Below are 17,458 nucleotides of genomic sequence, written 5' to 3' on the forward strand. Positions count from 1 at the left end.
GGATTTCAAAGGGGTTTACCCTTCCCTTTATATTTATGACAGCAAATAAGATAGTTTAGCAGGTCTCAGTCAACACAAAGATCCAACCTTGCTCAATTTTCCAGGACCACCAGCTAAGAGGTTGAAGTTTTCAAAGAAAAAGCCTGCAACTACCTCATCCCAGTCTTCAATATCATCCAAATGCCAGTTTTGATGGTTTGGTCATGAGTCCAGACTACCCAGTGATGAGGTTCTCTCAGCTGCATGACAACCCCCCTCTTTCTTAATTTGGACACCATCTCTCTATTTCATCAAGCATGGGCGGCTATAACATTGCACAAATGGGTATTACAGTCCATTACTTCAGGTTATGCAATCCAATTTACTGACATCCTGTCCTTCCAACCCCTTTCCCTGTCCCTCTTCAGAGACCCTCTCGCAATCAGTTGCTGGCACAGGAGACTCCCAAGTCTAGGAACCATAGAACCAGCCCACTTCAACACAGGGAAAAGGGTTCTATTTAAGATATTTTCTGATACCCACGAAGAACGGGGGTTGGAAGCAGACACTAGATGTCAGACAACTGAACAAGCATGTCAGACATCTGAAATTTAGGATTGTATCCTAGCAGCTATTATTCCCTCCCTAGATTTAGGGCACTGGTTTGTGACCCTCAGTCTCAAAGATGCCTACTTTCACATTGTGATTTATTCCTCTCACAAAAGATTTCTTCATTTCACGTTCAACCAAAATCATTACAAGTACCAGGTCCTACTCTTTTTGGCCTGACATCCACCCTAAGGGTGTTCTCACAAATTATGGTAGCTGCCTACTTCCATTGTTTAGTAGGACTGGCTCCTCAAGGCGTGGTCTTATCAGGAGGTTTGGTCAGCAGTTCAAACAATAACTTTACTATTCCAAAGTCTAGGCCTGCAGATAAATCTTGAGAAATCAATCTTGACTCCTCCGCAATGAATTCTCTTTACTGGAGCATTTCTGGATTCGATAATAGGTAGAGCTTATTTCCCTCTCAACATATTCCTTTCTCTGAAGGATCTTATACAAAGAGTAGGAGTACTTGTGGCACCTTAGAGACTAAGAGTGCAGCTCAGCCCTCAAGTTCCAACAAGAACATGTCTGCAAGTGCTGGGACACATCGCAGCTTGTGTTTTTGTGACGCAAAATGCCACGTTGCATCTTTGATGTTGGCGGGGGTAGCTCAGGACAATTTATTACCCAACAATCACAGTCTTCCTGTAGTCCAAGGCAAATAGTCACAACAGGAACAGTGCTTGCATGTCAATCTGTTGGAGTTAAGAGTTCAGAAATGCTTCCCTCCACTTTCTTCCCCCTACTTAAAAACAAGTCCATCAAGATCTTGACAGACAACATAGTGCACATGTGTTTTATTAATCATCAGGGTTAAGCACGTTCCCCACTCACTCTGCAGTGAAACGATAAAGCTTTGGAACTGCTGCATAGCCAATCAGATAGCCATATTGGTTTCTCATCTCCCAGTTAAACAAAACACCATCGTCGACACCCTCAGCAGACATTTCTCCCTAAACTACTAATGGGAATTGGAATCTCGAGTCCTCCACAAAAATTTCCTAGCTTGGGGATTTCCAGAAGTCAACCCCTTTGCCATAGCAGCCAACACAAAGTGCAGGAAATTCTGTTTCAGAGGGGCACTCAATTCTCAATCTCTAGGTGACATTTTCCTCATTACGTGGACAAATGGTCTTTTTTATGCATAGCCTCCAACTCCATTGCTCTTAAAGATCTGTGTCAAGATCGGACAGGACCAAGCCAAAGTCATTTTGATTACACCAACTTGGCCAAGACTAGTTTGGTTTCCTTACCTCATCAAACCCACTCCCCATCAAACCTTAACTGTTCTCAGGATGTTGGTCATACACTTCACCCCAATGTGAATGTTCTGCAACTGCAAGTTTAGTTCCCCAGTGGTTCTTGGGACTAGAGACTGCCTTTTTCATATGAAGTAAAAAATACACTTTTAAATAGGAGAACGGAATCTACGAGACATATTTACCTTCAGAAATGGAGACTATGTAATCTTTGGTGTAACTTTTGGATTTTTCTCCTATCCAGTCATCTGTTTTCTCAGTCTTGGGTTACTTGTTGGAACTGAAAAATTCAGGCCTTTCTAGGAGTTCCATCAAGATACATTTAGCAGCAATAATAGCTTTACATGTGCCAGTAGAAGGTTTCTTGGTATTCATTCATTTTACCACAGTGAGATTCCTAAATCTTTTTCCATAGATTAGAGCATCTACACTGCTTTAGGATCTCAGTCTGGTTCTTAACCATCTCATGAAACAGCCTTTTGAGCCATTGGCTATGTGCTCACTGCTACATTTGTCTATGATGACAGCCTTTTTGGTGGCCATCACTTCTGCTTGAATGTTTGGGGAAATGGGGGCTCTAATGGAAGACCCTCCTTTTATTTTGTTCTCCAAGGAGAAGGTATCTTTACAACCACACCCAAAGTTTTTACTTAAGGTGTCTTCTGACTTTCACATCTACCAAATTATTCACCTTTCATATTTTTTTTTCCAAAGTCACATCTGTCTACACAGGAGTCTTCCCCTTCATACACAGATGTTAAGAGGGCACTCGTCTTTTAATTGGACAAAACTAGGCCATTCAGGAGGACCCCTAGACTCTTTTTATTTCTATTGCATTTAGGTGCTCCCCTAGACCTATCTTCAGTCCGAGGCTTTCTAAATGGATCTCTGGATGCTTTATTGCCTGTTACGGTTTCACTGAGATTACACCACCCCTAAGAGTGGCGATGCACTCTGAGATTACAGTCTACATCTGTAGCCCTACTCAAACATTCTGCAGGGCTGCAACATGATCCTCAGTGCACCCATTTGCCAACCACTGTGCCTTAGTTCATGCTGCAAGATCAGGTGCAGTTTTTTCTTCAGTGATGAACTCTTCCAAAACTCCCATGTCCTTAAAGTGTTACTGCAAGGGAGTCCCCTAAAGTGGAGCACCCACAGGGACACTACTATTGAAGAAGGAGAGGTTACTCATTTTGTACAGTAACTGGAGTTCTTTGAGATGTGTGTGCTCCACTACCTGCCCTCCTCCCCTCGGCTTTGGAGCTGCGTCTGTGGGCTTTGCAGTAGAGAAAGAACAGAGGGAGGTTCGTCTGCACAGCCCTATGAGCCTCGGTACGTGGCACAAGGATGTGCAGGGCACATGAGCAACCCGAATGGGCACTGCTGCCAAAAATCTTCGATCAAAGGTACAGGGGTGCATGCACACCTAAAGTGGAGCACCCACAGCAGCACGGATCTCAAGGAACTCCAGTTACTGCACCAAGGTGAGTAACCTCTCATTTTAAGCTACTGAGAGACTGTTTTGGCTACATATTTTTTCATGTTTGGTCCCAATATATAAACCCCTCTCTCTCACTGACACATGCCAAGAGACAAATCTAGAGGTGAGTTCTCGGAGTGGGGGAGTCCCCTGTAGACCCACTTGATTAAGCCCCTCCAATATAATTTTGTTCTTGCTTTCCCCCTGCCATGCTTTAGTTGGGGATAAGTAGGTTGGAACAAAAACTGCTAGGAGGAATCCTCCACTAGGGGCAGGAGCAGCAGAAATGGAGGGGACCCAGAGTTAGCAAAGGAGGACACCCTCTGTTCCCATGTCTTAATAAGGAGGTCACATCTATAGCAAAAGCACTCACTTGATCAGGCTAGTCGGGGCTGTTCAGCATATCACTTTTAATGTGTGTAGAGTGAAGAGATTAACATGTGTCTCTGTTTCTGGGGGCCCTCTGCAATTACAGATTCTGCAGCTTGTCCAAACCAGTACTGCTGGAAGGCAAGCACATATACAGAGTGAAATGCATTATCAATTTGGCTGTTATGGAATCAGGCAATACCCTTGTTCTATATAGCATGAAATTGCTCTCAAATCCTTTCCCTTTGGGCAATACCTGTGTCCCAGCACTTGGTATTGGGGTGCATAGAGAGGTAGAGTGATAGATAACTAATATGCTTATTTGCAGGAAACTGAGCAGATGGTTCAGACAAGATCAAAAAGGAAACAAGAAGAAGAGGAAGAGGAGGGTGTGAATGCTGAAGGTTTTCAGGACTTTGTTACTAAGGCAAGGTAGGAATGGACTTTTACCCCGTGTAATAAAGTAGCACATTGTACTGCCCCATCCTACCTCCCCAAACTGCTGCTGTGTCATCAGTATCTGCTGCATAGGGTGTATGATGGATGTTTTTGCCATTAGACCCAAAGGACAGTGTGGACTCCATCCAGGCCCTGTAAGTGTTCATAGTCTGTAATATCCACTCTCTGTCACACTGGAGCAAATGCAGTCACACCTTGGAAGGAAAACAAGGCTAGGGCTGCTGCTGAGATTGCCCTGATCTTCGGTGGTTAAGCTTCCATCATGGCTTTGCTTCTCAAATTCCTGTCTTCACAAGCACTTCCCACCCTTGCCCTCTTTCCTGAATTCCAGGTACCATCTAGAACTATGCTTCCTAAGACATGGAGGGAGGTGAAGCACACTCCTTGCTATGACCATGGCTTCTTTCTCTTTCTGCTAAAACAATTAACTGTGAGTGGTTCATTAATGTTAAAGGACCAGCACTCTGCAGTTTTGTTGGTTCCAGATTTGACCTGCCTTAAACTTGCTAGAATCTGGTAGGAAATGTGTATTACATACAGGGTAAATCCTCAGTGTCAGTTGGGGTGGTATGAAAAACAATATTATGCAATATTACATCCATGTGATTATATTCAATTGTTCTTGAAGACCGCCAATGATGAGGAATTTCTTCTCCAAGGCCTCTCAAGTCCTCTGGGAAAATCTTATGCCGGTTCCTTTTCTTTGTTCCTTATTTAACCTATGGATGATGTGACCATATTGACAGACTTCTCACAACTTCGTGGGGGCCAGGGGCTACAGAGGGGAACACTTCTCAATTGACTCTTAACACACTCTTCTGAGAGAGCTAAGGCACAATCTCCACCTCCTTTGTTACAACCAGTTGTGAAACTTTTCTTTCCTGCATGTCTGACCAACATTGACAGTGATTTACTGGGTTTGGATGAGAAGAAAGCAGGGGTGATGCCAGCTAGACCTCTGCTACTGATCCGGAAACTTCAGTATCTTCTCCATTTCCTGATGATATCATGATGACTGCATCTGTTTTACTTTCTGATGACAATGGTTTGTTTCAAGAGTTGCCGGTTTGGATGGTAGACTCTTTAGAGTAGGAGATTACTGTGGTCCAAGGAAACGTTCATCAACATAGTGCAGAGGAGGAGAAGTGGCTCAGAATATCCGGCTGACCTTAGCATCTATTTTGCTGTTACCAAGAAGGCAGATTGCTTGTTCCTTGTCCCGCAGCAGGGATTCCCATTTCTTTATACCAGGCTTTTGGTGGTCTTTGTGTGCAGTAAAAAGACTGACTCTCTGGAGTTGGTCAGTCTGCAGTTTACTCCACTGGACAGGGATACTAAGAAGATTGATGTCTTGGGCAGAAATATGTACTCTTTAGGAATATGGGAGTCCATGTTGCAGTTACCAGGCAATTGTGGCCAGATATTCCCTCCAGCTTGGAACTGGACACTTCTTTTGCTGGGACCATCTGCCTGAGGTACAAAAGAAGGTGGCAAAAGACATTGCTGCTGAGAGTTAAACAGTTTCTAGACATGTTCTCTCTGCTTCATATGATGCATCAGGTACATCTGAAAACTATATGACATTGGACATTACTGTGCATGGGTACTTCTGGTTTAAATCATCTGGTCTGTTTCCAGCAGCTCAACCATCCCTTTTGATCGTGAGTGCTTGTTCTGCAACGTAATCAGAGAGACCCTGGAGAAGATGGAATCTAAGTCACCACTTGATAACTAGGGTTTATCCAACTGCCCCTTCATAACCTTGGTGCCATGAAGTGGTCCTTTATTTATGTATGCATTTGTTTTATTTAAATGTATATGCATGCTCAAAGAGTGCCTAGTCATAGGCTTTTGACACCCTTGACACAACTTAAAAATACAACAAAATTAATATCCAGCCATAATTGTTCAGTACAACTCACTGTAACCCACTACCAACAAACCAGGCAACCCAAAGGCTTAAATCACCCTTCCATCCAACAGTTCCTCACCCTTACATATTCCTACCCTTTCAAATGCCTGAGAGAAAAAGATGAGCTTTGCAGTGTGCCCTGAAGGTAGAAAGACTTGTCTGAATAGGTGCTGCTTTTGCCAAAGCTTCATGACACCAGGAGTACATCCCGTAAGTGTGCATATGCAAAGGGTATCTTGCGGAATTGTGACTGCTAGCAATTAATTTACTTTACCTTGCTGGACTGTCATGTTGTGACTGTTACTGGCAGTAACCCTCTGCTGGCTTGCTTACCCTGTGTGCAATTATCACATTCCGGGGTACAGTCCAGACTGTGTGAGGGTTTGTCACTGTCTGCTCTGCAATTTTGGTGCCTCAGAGTGCTTTGCTGTTATATGTCCCAAACAGCTTGCAGGTCACACCCTGAGTGGCTGTATATAGTTGGTCCAGCAACTCTGACCCCAGCAGCCAGTCAGCATCCCACCAGTCACACTTTGGCTTCCAGCAGCCTTGGTTACTACCTGCAGGGTGACCCCAACACATTCCCAGTCCCAAATTTCCCCCAAAACATGTGTTCTGCATTGTCCAGCCCTCTTCTGGGCAGCTCAGATCTTAGAGGTCTGTTGCCCCTGTAAGGGGTCAATGTGCAACAGTTTGCTACTTTAAGTGGAGTTACCCAAACAGTTCACTTTATACACCGTACTAGGTTAGTTTTGATTAAAAAAATAAAACAAGTTTATTTAACTACAAAGAGATTTTTAAGGGAGTGTAAGTACAAAGTATTAAAGTCAGAAATGGTTACAAGAGAAATAAAGATAAAATGCTTTCTAGTACCTAAAACTTAACAAACTGGACTCGGTTCAGGGAAAAATCCTTACCATATGCTCCCAGCAACATTTCTGACCAAAATTCCAAAACAGGGTCATCCCCCAAAATCAAAGGCCTGGTTCCTTTGTCGTATTAGGTGAAAGAGAGGAAGAGAAAGAAAGAGAGCGATCCTGGGGTGGTTTTTGCCCCTCCCTTTTAAAGTCCAGTCACCCTTTGAAATGCATTTTTCTGAGGGTTATACCTAGATAAAGTTCATTCCTGCTGTGGGGACAGAGGTATGGAACCTTGTGATGAAAGAGGTTCCATGATGTCGCTTGCTAAATTGCAGATCAATCTGTTCCTGCCCCACTTGGTTGCCAATCAACTTTGACACCTGACTAGAGGCATTAGCTTGTCCTTTGTCTTTTAGGAACAGGTTTACACCCCTCCCCCACAAACCGGTCTGGTAAACACATTGTAGTCATAATTTCAGCTTGTGTTCATAATTGTACATATAGTGTTCCTACACACGTTTCACCATGATATTACATTATAGACCAGAGCATGTTCCAGTTCCAGGCATTCCTTCCCTAGAAGGCTGAGGAGATCAATAATTCCTCTGGCTTGTTCCTCTTCAGCCTCATGATCTGTTTCCATTGGCCAAACTGGACAGTCCCTACGTAAAAGAATAAATGGACCCAAATCGGACATCAGGAATGATAACACACAAAAGCCAGTGGGAGAACACTTCAGTCTTCCTGGACATTCTATAACAGATTTGAAAGTAGCTATACTTGAACAAAAAAACTTCAGAAACAGATTTCAAAGAGAAACAGCAGAACTAAAATTCATTTGCAAATTTAACACCATTTAATTTGGGCTTGAATAGAGACTGGGAGGGGCTGGCTCATTACAGAAGCAGCTTTGCCTCTCCTAGAATTGACACCTCCTCATCTATTGTTGGGAGTGGACTACATCCACCTGATCGAATTGGTCCTGTCAACACTGGTTCTCCACTTGTGAGGTAACTCCCTTCTCTTCATGTGTCAGTATATTTGTCTGCATCTGTAACTTTTACTCCATGCATCTGAAGTGAGGTCTTTACCCACGAAAGCTTATGCTTAAATAAATCTATTCGTCTTTAAGGGCCACCGGACTCCTTGTTTTTGTGGATACAGACTAACACGGCTACCCCCTGATACTTGATTCCATTGTGACTGTCATGCAATGGCAGAAGCTCCTGGAATCCTCACTTAGGCCCTTTCTCTTCCCCTCTGTCTCAGGGAGAGTGACCTGGAGGAGGTGCTGACATTTTACACACACAAAAATAAGTCAGCAAGTGTCTTTCTGGGAACAAACCCCAGGACCACGAAGCCTAGCAGTAGCATCAACCAGTCAGAAAACAGGGCCCAAGGAGGTAAGTGTATTGTGCAGTACTGAGTCAGAGAGCTTATAAGAAACAAGAGTTGGCCATGGTGACCCAGTATAGAGTTGGGAAGAATGTAGAACCCTAAAGGGGCATTATCTAGGTCTAAGTAGGAAGTCCAATAAAGATATGGGAAGCCTGTGGGTGATGAGTGTGACAAAGTCTTGCATAGGGTAAGGGTGCAGAGCCCAGAGCGGGTGGGTCTGATAGCTGAGTGATTAGTGATCCCAACATAAGGAAGCGGTAGGTTTCTAGCTTGCGGTCTGCATTCGCTAATGCTATGAATCAAGCCAACAGACAGTGATGATAGAAAAGGGGAGAGGGGTAGGCCACAATAAATATTGGGAGGAATCCGGGGTCTCTGCAATATTCAAACCCTGCAGTCCATTTCTTATGGTACAAGCAGCTTAAACTGTCCTGCTTCCTGACTTTCAAAACTCATTTAAGATCTTCCTGAGATGGTGGAAGAAGTGAAAAGGACTCCGCCCCAACATTCAGTGGCACACTCAAGTGGAGAAGGAGAGCTGAGAGGCTACAAGCCCAAAGAAGCCAGGCCATCCCGTAAGTGAACCCATCCAAACCAGGGCAGAGTTAGCTCTCCAGCAAATGACTGAGGTAGAAGCCATACTTAGTAGATTTAGAACTATCTTGAGAAACTACAGTGGTCAGAATCTAGATGCAGAACAAGCTGAGAGAATCCCATCCCCAGCTATGGGGGAAGATTACTGAGCGAAGGAAAAAAAACCTGTCTTTTGTGGTAAAAGGACTCTGCAAGATATTTTGAGCTTGGGGAAAGGATATGTCTGAATCAGAGCTTGTTTCTTGCCAGCCCTTGCTGGTGGTTGAGTTTTTTGTTTTTTTTTTTCTTGGCTTCATCAGACCAATAAGCACAGGCCCCTTGGCCATATTGCTGTTGTCTTTGGGGTTCTGGAAAGCTGCTTAACTTATGAAACATTCTGATTGACTTGTTTGTATTGTTTTAACAGGGCCCCCGTCTTCCACAGAAGATGAGTCAAAATTACTCCAGTGCGACCACCCCCATGCTTCCTCCTCTGTTCCTGGTGCCACGCTCCAGAGAAGCATCAGTTCCCAGTTGTCATCTCATGCCACATCCTCTAAAAACATACAGGTGCCTGGTCACCACTCCTCCCTGGCTTCTGTAGCTGGTCCCAAACTGACTCAGTCCCCACCCTCCCCACCTTCTTTCCAGAGCCAGAGTACAATCCCTGACAACTGGTCTGTCTCCACAAACCCAGTGTCCCACCAGACGTCTAACCATGCAGGGTTGCATCGTTGTCGGTCTGGAAGCTACACCATTGGGCCCTTCTCATCATTTCAAAGTGCTGCTCAGATCTACAGCCAAAGACTGTCCCGACCATCCTCTGCTAAAGCAGGTGAGTGTGCTGGGCAGTCAGGATGCGTGAACATGTCATTGGGTAAAACCCATCTTTTGTCAGTCAAGGTTCCTCCTAGAATTGGAGAATTCTTCGTAATGTCCAAGCTGGGCTTCTGTCCCTATGGCTGCAGTGATCAATCTCAAATTTGCTAATCCAGTTGCCATGAAGAGTAGAGTAGAGGCAGCATAATAACCCTTAAGGCTGCTTGGTCAGGGCAAAGTGTACATAGCCTTTATCTGCTCTGCGATAGCCAGAAATGTTTAATTTTCAGGGTTGTGAAAATTCATCAGCGCTAAATTCCTTTTTGGGATTAAAGCAGCCTCTCCCTACTAATTCCTGTTTTCTGTGCTGATAAATGGGGATTTGAACTGGTTCAGTCAGTATGGAATGAAAGGGTCTCGCCTGAATGGCAGAGGTGGGAAATGATGTGAGAAGGGGTAGTTGTGCCCAACTGAAACAGCATTGACACATGATGGTCTGTTATTGTTAACAGTTTCAGGGCAGTTTCAGTAGTATAAAAGCCCTCTATGGGGCTATGCAGGGTTCTTGTTGCTGGGGATTCCTGTCTGTTCTGCAGGAGACTCATCCAGTAGAAGTGGCAGTTAGTCACAGATTCAGAAAATGGTCAAGGCATCCAAGTAAAATCTGAATGGGTCAGTGTTTAAGGGAATGTTGTTAACAATATAACTTCATATTTCCCTAGGCTCTTTCATCTTGGCATACCTCAAAACATCTTACAAATTACATGTAGGGATTTTTCTTTCTACATGGAAGCACAGACATCTATAGGGTGGAAAGAGGTTGAGCAATGCTACCCAACAGAATAAGATAGCTGAAGAGAAGAAGAAAGCATATCCATCAGAAACTGATGGAGGCAGAGGTTTAGGGAGGCAGAATGTAACCGATATTGAAATTTGGTTAGCACATCCACGCTACCATCCCTACTCTTGAGGAAAATGCCATATGTTCTTTACATATTTGCTTAGTAAGTAAATTAAAGCCACTTTAAGTCTGAATGAGTGTGTTCACACGGGTTTAATGCAGTTTAAATAATCCACTTTAAATTCACAGCTTTTCTTAATTCAGATCAATGTTCCTGAGTGTGCCCACATATGCAGGCTTTAACTGTGAGTGGGTTTCCCTCTGCAATAACCTCGAAGATCTGGGTTTGAAGTGGACAGCAAACTCTGTCACATGTTCACTGAGACTGCTTTATACAATGTGGTGCGTTTTCTGGCATTAAAATAAACCTGATGCACCTGCTCAGTAGCTTATTTAAAGGGATCCATTTGCTTTTAAGCAAAGCCATTGTAGCTTTTGTATGAAAAATACCAGACATGCCTTTCATCCCATAGGCAGATTCCATGCTCTTTTGGTGAAGCCATCCTGTGTATAGTGCCTGTTAGGGGTGTCTTGTAGAGAGGATCAGGGTGTATGCCTGCTACCTCTGGAATCCTGAAACTAAATAAAATTGTCTGAATGATCTACTTTCTGTAATTCAGAGAAGCCTAGAAACCAGAGCTGATCAAGTCCCATTAGGTGCCTTCCAAGGAGCCAATGCAGATTATTTCCTACTATGCATTTACCACTGTTTTGTCTGGTCTAGTTTTAAAAGTTCCTAGTGCTGGGGCCATGGGAGGTGATTTGAGAGACTCGCTTCCAGGAAAGGTTTCCCAATAATTCAGCCAAAAATTTACCCTTTTAACTTCATCCCATTGTGCTTAGTTTTACTTTGTTTTACCTCTCTCTAAATAATTGTTCTCCTCTCCTGGTATTCACAGACATTAAGTACTTGAAGACAATTACCATGTCCCTCTTGTTATCTTTCCTCATAAGCCAGTCTCTCAAGCTCCCTGATCATTTTTGTAGCTATTCTCTAAATTCCCACCAATTTGTCAGCAGCTTTGTAGAAATGGTGTAGTGTCCCAGGTCAGATCATATTAAAGAAGGGAAAGACCATAGTTCTCTGATCTGTGACGTGATGCCACTGTTTGTGCAGCAGCAAACTGTGCTGACCTTTTTTACAACTGTATCATATTACAGATTCCTTTTCAATTTGCTACCCACTCTCCTCACTCTCATCTGTTCCTACTTCATAAGTTTTTCTTCCTTCCTTAGAGTATCTGGCTTCTGTGTTACTTCCCAGATGTATTACCTGCATCTTTTTCAAATAAAATCTCATTTTGTTACTTCCTGCCCATGTTTCTGATCTCTCTAGGCCCCTTCATTTTATTTGTCCTTATTGGTGTTTACAGCTTCTCCTAATTCACCTATGAATCTCATCAATATTCCTATCTTCCCAATCATTAATAAAAATATTAAATCCAGATCTAACACTATCGACCTGCCAAGACACCTCCCCAGCCTCATTCCTTTGCTGTCTATCATAATCTTCTGTTTATGACCCTCCAACCATTTTTCAATCTATGAATGTCTTCTAATTATATTTCTATATTGATTTTGTTCTTCATAAGAAGGTTGTGATGTCTGTGTTCTACCTGTTTCAGAGTAGCAGCCGTGTTAGTCTGTATTCGCAAAAAGAAAAGGAGGACTTGTGGCACCTTAGCGACTAACAAATTTATTTGAGCATGAGCTTTCATGAGCTACAGCTCACTTCATTGGATGCATTCAGTGGAAAATGCCTGTTACTGATCCTTTTTGAATAGGGAGCCAAGTGTCCATGCTTTAAATTGTTTTAGGTCCAACTAACATAAGAAAGAGGTATGTTTCTTCAGAGGCAACTTCCCTCTACTCACTTGGCTTCCAAACATCCCCTCACTTTCTGGGATGAGTGCAAAAATATCATCTCTCTCTCAAATCCCCACACCTTGGCTGCTTCAGTTCCAGTCACTGCTCTAATACAGATAATTAATACATGAGAACAAACAGCCAATGTCCATTGGAACTGGGTGCCATTAGCTGTTCTATCCTGAGGTGAATGAGGGTTCAGTGTTGGTGTGGAGAAGCTCAAATGTGCACAATGGAGCCTGTTGCAGAAGTTTCCTGCCGGCTTTTATTTCTATTGTTGCAAATATACAAGTCTCTCCTATTTAATTCAGTGTCTTAGCTCCCTCCTCAGAGGGCATGAGGAGCTATCTCCAGCCCAAAACATTGCTTTACTTTTCTAAGTGGATGAAAACTGTGTGTTTGGCAGGTTCGTGCCATCGCAGTCCAAGTGGGCCGCGTGTAGGCTCAGCCAGGGTGCACAAGGATGCAGAAAACAGCTCTTCCCAGAGCAGACGCTACAACCACAGTATTGTAGCAGCAGAGCTGCAGCGGCTGGCGGAAAAGCAAGCAGCCAGGCAATATTCTCCACCCAGCCACATCAGCCTCCTTACACAGCAGGTATGTGAGCAGTAAGGTTTCCCTGATGACAACAGAAAACACTGGCACATCTCCTGAGTCAGAGCCAAGGACTGGGACAGACCGTTCTGGGAAGGGAGAATCTCATGAAAGTGCATTTCCCTCCCTTTTGCTGCTGTGGAATTGGGGACTAACACGCTCCTAGATTATAGTTAAATTGCATAGGGAAGTGCTTGAAGCCCTGTTGCTCAAATGGTTAGACTGGACAAAGTGTTAAAAAATACATTGTAAGGAAGAAATCTGCCCCAGCTGTCAGTGGAGAAGATCGATGGGGAAGTAGGTCTTTCCCAAATCTTATTTCTTAATTTTTTTTACTCCCTTAAAGTCCACTGCCTCATTCCTCCATTGACTTGTCAAATGCTGGACTTTGGCATTGTAAGGGGAGACTTTAACAGCCCAGCAAAGTGCCTAGGCCATTGCTAGTAACTGGACTATCAATTATTATGCTTATTGCCAAGAGCGCTGAAGGCCTTTATAGCAGTCTTAGCATAACTAGGCAAGCTAGGAGGGGAGGGACAGTGACCATGAGAATTGAGCAAGACTCTGCACCATCCTGTTGCAGTTTTTTTTAAACTGCTGAAGCATGCAGTTTTGAAAGACAGGAAGTATGTTTATATTTGATTTCTGGTGTGTGTTTGTCGGGGCCCATGAGACTGCAGACTCTGCAAAAACACATCTGTATAACTAATGGCTTGAAACTTCTTGCGTAACAAATTGCTTGTTCAGTGGCTATTGGTGATTGACAAGCTATGTAATACTTTGAGCATAAAAAGGGGAAAGAGGGTTGGATCAAGTGAACTCTGCTGTGAATCCATCTTAAGGTTCCCGGGGCAGACGGAAGGCTGGCCATCAAAAGTCTGTTGACCACTCAAGACTGCTCCAGACATTTGGGGTAACTATTAATTTGGGGTGCTCTATAACCTGTTTGTATGTGCTTGAGACTAAATAAAGTAAAGGCTTTAAGTGAAAGCACTCTTGTGTTGTACTGCTTGTGCCAACCATCTATCAGATGGATGTACTGTACTCCCATTGATTTATTTCCTGACAGTACGTCGTAAAGAGTAAAGTTACCAAGAGCTTTGGGTGTAGACGAACCTGCGTAACAGCATCATACGGGAATCAGGAAACAGTATCAGACTGATGAGCACAGCAGAAGGTGTGTCTGTTTCCTTAGAAATGCCTGGGCAAGCAGAATGATAGGCACTGGAAGTCTAGAGAGAACATGTGGCAGGTTAATGAGGTTTTGATAAAACATATTCCAATCAAATCCTAACTCCATTCTGAAATTCAAGCTAGTGTAGAATGTGGCAGCCCTTTTGGTAAAAAGGACATCTTTCCAGGAACATAGGACATTTTACTTCATGGTCTGTACTGGCTGCCTGTGGCTTTCCAGCTAGAGTTTTAAGGGACTGGTTTTGAGTTACAATGTCCTAAATAACCTGGACTCTATCTACATGAGAGACTACCTCTCCCCATGAAATACCCGCTGCGCTTGTAGGCAGCTGAGACACTCAAGCTAGATCTCCCTCAGTTAATAAGAGATGAGCTGCTAGCAGTGTGTTTTTTTTTTTTTCCAAGTTGGATCCTCCACTTGGGAAATAACACTTTCCCATCCTGCACCTGGTACAAAATAGTCCAAATCAGCTGACTATCAGGAACACTGCAAAGCACATCTACTTGAAAGGATATTTGGGGAGAGCTGAGGTGGGTTTTGGATGAAGATATTTTGCTATGTTTTCTGATGAATAGCTGTTTGTTGTAGTGAGTTGTATATACTGTTCTGTTCCTGTTTTTATTTTATTGTTTTATTGGGTGTTTTCAAATGTCTGTTATGGAGCCTAGCACTGGGATAGGTGTGACTTATTTTGTTTTAGCATTTAAAAAAAACTTTTGGGCACCTGGCTGACTCGGAGGGGTTGAATAGATTATAGACTCTTCTGCTTCTAGGCTAGTGGTCCCAGTTCAGTCCTAGTAGCTCTGACTAAAACTGACAGCTGTTCAGTGATCCTTGCGTGAAGTTCATTGATGATAGCCATGGTACCAAAACCCCTTTAGAATTTGGCCCTCTTGTTTGCAGACCCAATAGAGAAGACAAGGACTGAGTCAGTCATGGAACCTGAACTAATGTTTTGCCCCTAGAGAGGATAGTCCCTCTAGGTCTGGATTGCCATTGGTGGGAACGATGAGGGAAGCTTGAATTACTGCTGCCAATAGCGTTCAATCCCCAAAGCTATCAATTTGGCACTTTGCAGCAACTCTAAATATACTTGGAATAGAATATAGACTTTTCTTTTATTTCAAAAGCTTGTCAGTAGAGTTCAGAAATTTTCTGGTGGAACATTTTTTCTGTCAGATAGTGCTGATTCATCAAAAGTACGTGTCATGGAAATACATTGCCTTTGACAAAAATTGTTTCTAAATGAAAATTGAAAAAAGATTTTGATAAGATTGAAATGTTTCATTTCAGCATTTTTGGAGCAGATTATTTTGATTTTCCATTTTGAAATTACTTGGTTTCAGATTTATATTATAAAATATATAATGAAAAAGTCAACAAAATCAAAATATTTTAGTCTAATTTTGAAACAGTGTTTTGATTAACCTGAAACCATTCCCCCCCACACCCCCACTGTTTGGAATGGAAGAAATTTCAAAATCATGAAGCTTTCCCTGAAGTGAAAAATCTGACTCCCACACAGGTCTGCTTGTTAGTGTCTCCTAGTCTTTTTGCATAGAGAGCTCCAGCTGCCCTTTGGCCACTATTTACAAATGGCTGATGGGATTCTCATGGCTTTGTCTGGCTTCCCTTTTCCATCACTGCTGGTGAGACAAATTCACATGGAGATAGTAATAGCTTTCGCCATCTTACAAAGGCCTAAATGCTTCTCTGGTAACTAATTGTGATGTAGAGTACACACACAGTTTTATGTTATGACTGACTGAATTGGGAATGGGGAGGAAAATGGGAGAACTGGTTTGAAGGAAATGCTTCCATCTCCATAATCAATAGAGATGGCAAGGAAGATCCAGGCAGCAGACATGAATGATTGAACCTGAGGGCATTCCAGTATTTTGTAAAAGGTGGTTGTAAATCTGGAAATATGTTGCTTGTATAAGGAGAGTGGTTGGTGTTGCTTTCATACTTCCAGGGTCTCCCAAGCTATGCACTCAGAGTGGTTAGGTTTAGGATGGGTCCAGAGTCCTCTATGGAAGGAAACTCAAAGTGGGTGGAGGGACCTCATTTGAAGGCCACACTGCAATTAGTTAGGATCCCAGACCTTCCCTCACTTTTCTGCTGATTGCAGTGCCTCATTTTTTATATGTAAATACGGTCTTCAGAGACCACAGGTTCCAGCATGCAATGCTCCATTTTGACCTGAGCAACTGGGACACAATGTATTTTGGGATGTACAGTTTCTAAAAGCTTTGCTTCTGTATTGAAGATGAATATGGCCATGGTTTGTTTTAGAACTCTGTGGCTGAACTTTGACAACCCCAACACCGATCCAGGTGTAGAGGTGTGAGGTAATGCCAAAGATAAAGCTGAAATAGATGTTCACAACTTGGGATAAGAAAGGAAATTCAGCCCAGAGCCTGGGCTCTATCACTCTAGGGAGAGGGGAAGGGTGACCACAGTATAAACACTTGGGTACTTGTCTTTGGTGGTACAAGGGTTAATGACTGGAGTGCAGCCTGGTGACATGTAATGCTAGGCATCCTCTCAGGTGAGGCTTCAGAGATCTGGTATTGCCCAGCCAGCAGGACCTTGAGTTACAGAATGCCAAGGCAGAAAAGCCCAAGCAGGGAGCCCGCAGATGAACTCAACTCTTACTCTCCAGCTGCTGCAAGGAGCAACTTCTCAGTTCTGTGTCTGTCCCCATCTAGAGACGTCCTACCTCTTGAGTGCCTGGGTAGCTGAATGCTGCACTTAAGACCTACACAATCTTCTCAGCCTAGAAATGTATAAGAAATACCTTGAAAGATGACAGTTTGGAGGAATCAGAACTTAACTGTAAAGCCCAATGGGATGTGGCTGAAGTAGGGACATTCTAAAAGGGCTTCTTACATAAAAGGCACCTGGATAAGAATATTATTAACTTATTAATAAAATTGTTTGGAAGTCAGTTCCACAGGCGTGGAGCCCATGCAGCTTAGTTGTGAGGAGGCTGGCCTGTAGGACAGGGATTTGCTATTTGGATTTCATCATCGGTAATTCATTATTTGTTGCTTTAGGCTAGTAATTCTCAATAGGTGGCCCGCGAGCCAAATGTGACCTGCCAAGGCTTCCTGTGCAGCCCATCAGCTCACCTTAAAAAAAGTTTATAATTAAATTAATGAACAGTGATGTGCTCCCTA

The 17,458-nt window shown here is 43.2% G+C and overlaps 1 protein-coding gene across 10 annotated transcripts in view; it reads left to right on the forward strand.

Annotated features, from left to right (window-relative positions):
- Nucleotides 1-17,458, forward strand: part of TTLL5 (tubulin tyrosine ligase like 5) — a 216,119-nt gene that overhangs the window by 87,657 nt on the left and 111,004 nt on the right. For all 10 annotated transcript variants that reach the window (XR_012669002.1, XM_048855536.2, XM_048855538.2 and 7 more), the window contains 5 exons: nucleotides 4,028-4,131; nucleotides 8,200-8,333; nucleotides 8,790-8,903; nucleotides 9,329-9,736; nucleotides 12,894-13,084. Coding sequence is in view for 9 of the 10 variants with exons in the window: in XM_048855536.2 (XP_048711493.1) it covers nucleotides 4,028-4,131; nucleotides 8,200-8,333; nucleotides 8,790-8,903; nucleotides 9,329-9,736; nucleotides 12,894-13,084 (951 nt within the window). In the remaining variant the exon portion in view is untranslated. The remainder of the gene's footprint in view (nucleotides 1-4,027; nucleotides 4,132-8,199; nucleotides 8,334-8,789; nucleotides 8,904-9,328; nucleotides 9,737-12,893; nucleotides 13,085-17,458) is intronic.

Source organism: Caretta caretta, chromosome 6 (genome assembly GCF_965140235.1).
Source record: "Caretta caretta isolate rCarCar2 chromosome 6, rCarCar1.hap1, whole genome shotgun sequence".
Taxonomy (NCBI): domain Eukaryota; kingdom Metazoa; phylum Chordata; order Testudines; family Cheloniidae; genus Caretta; species Caretta caretta.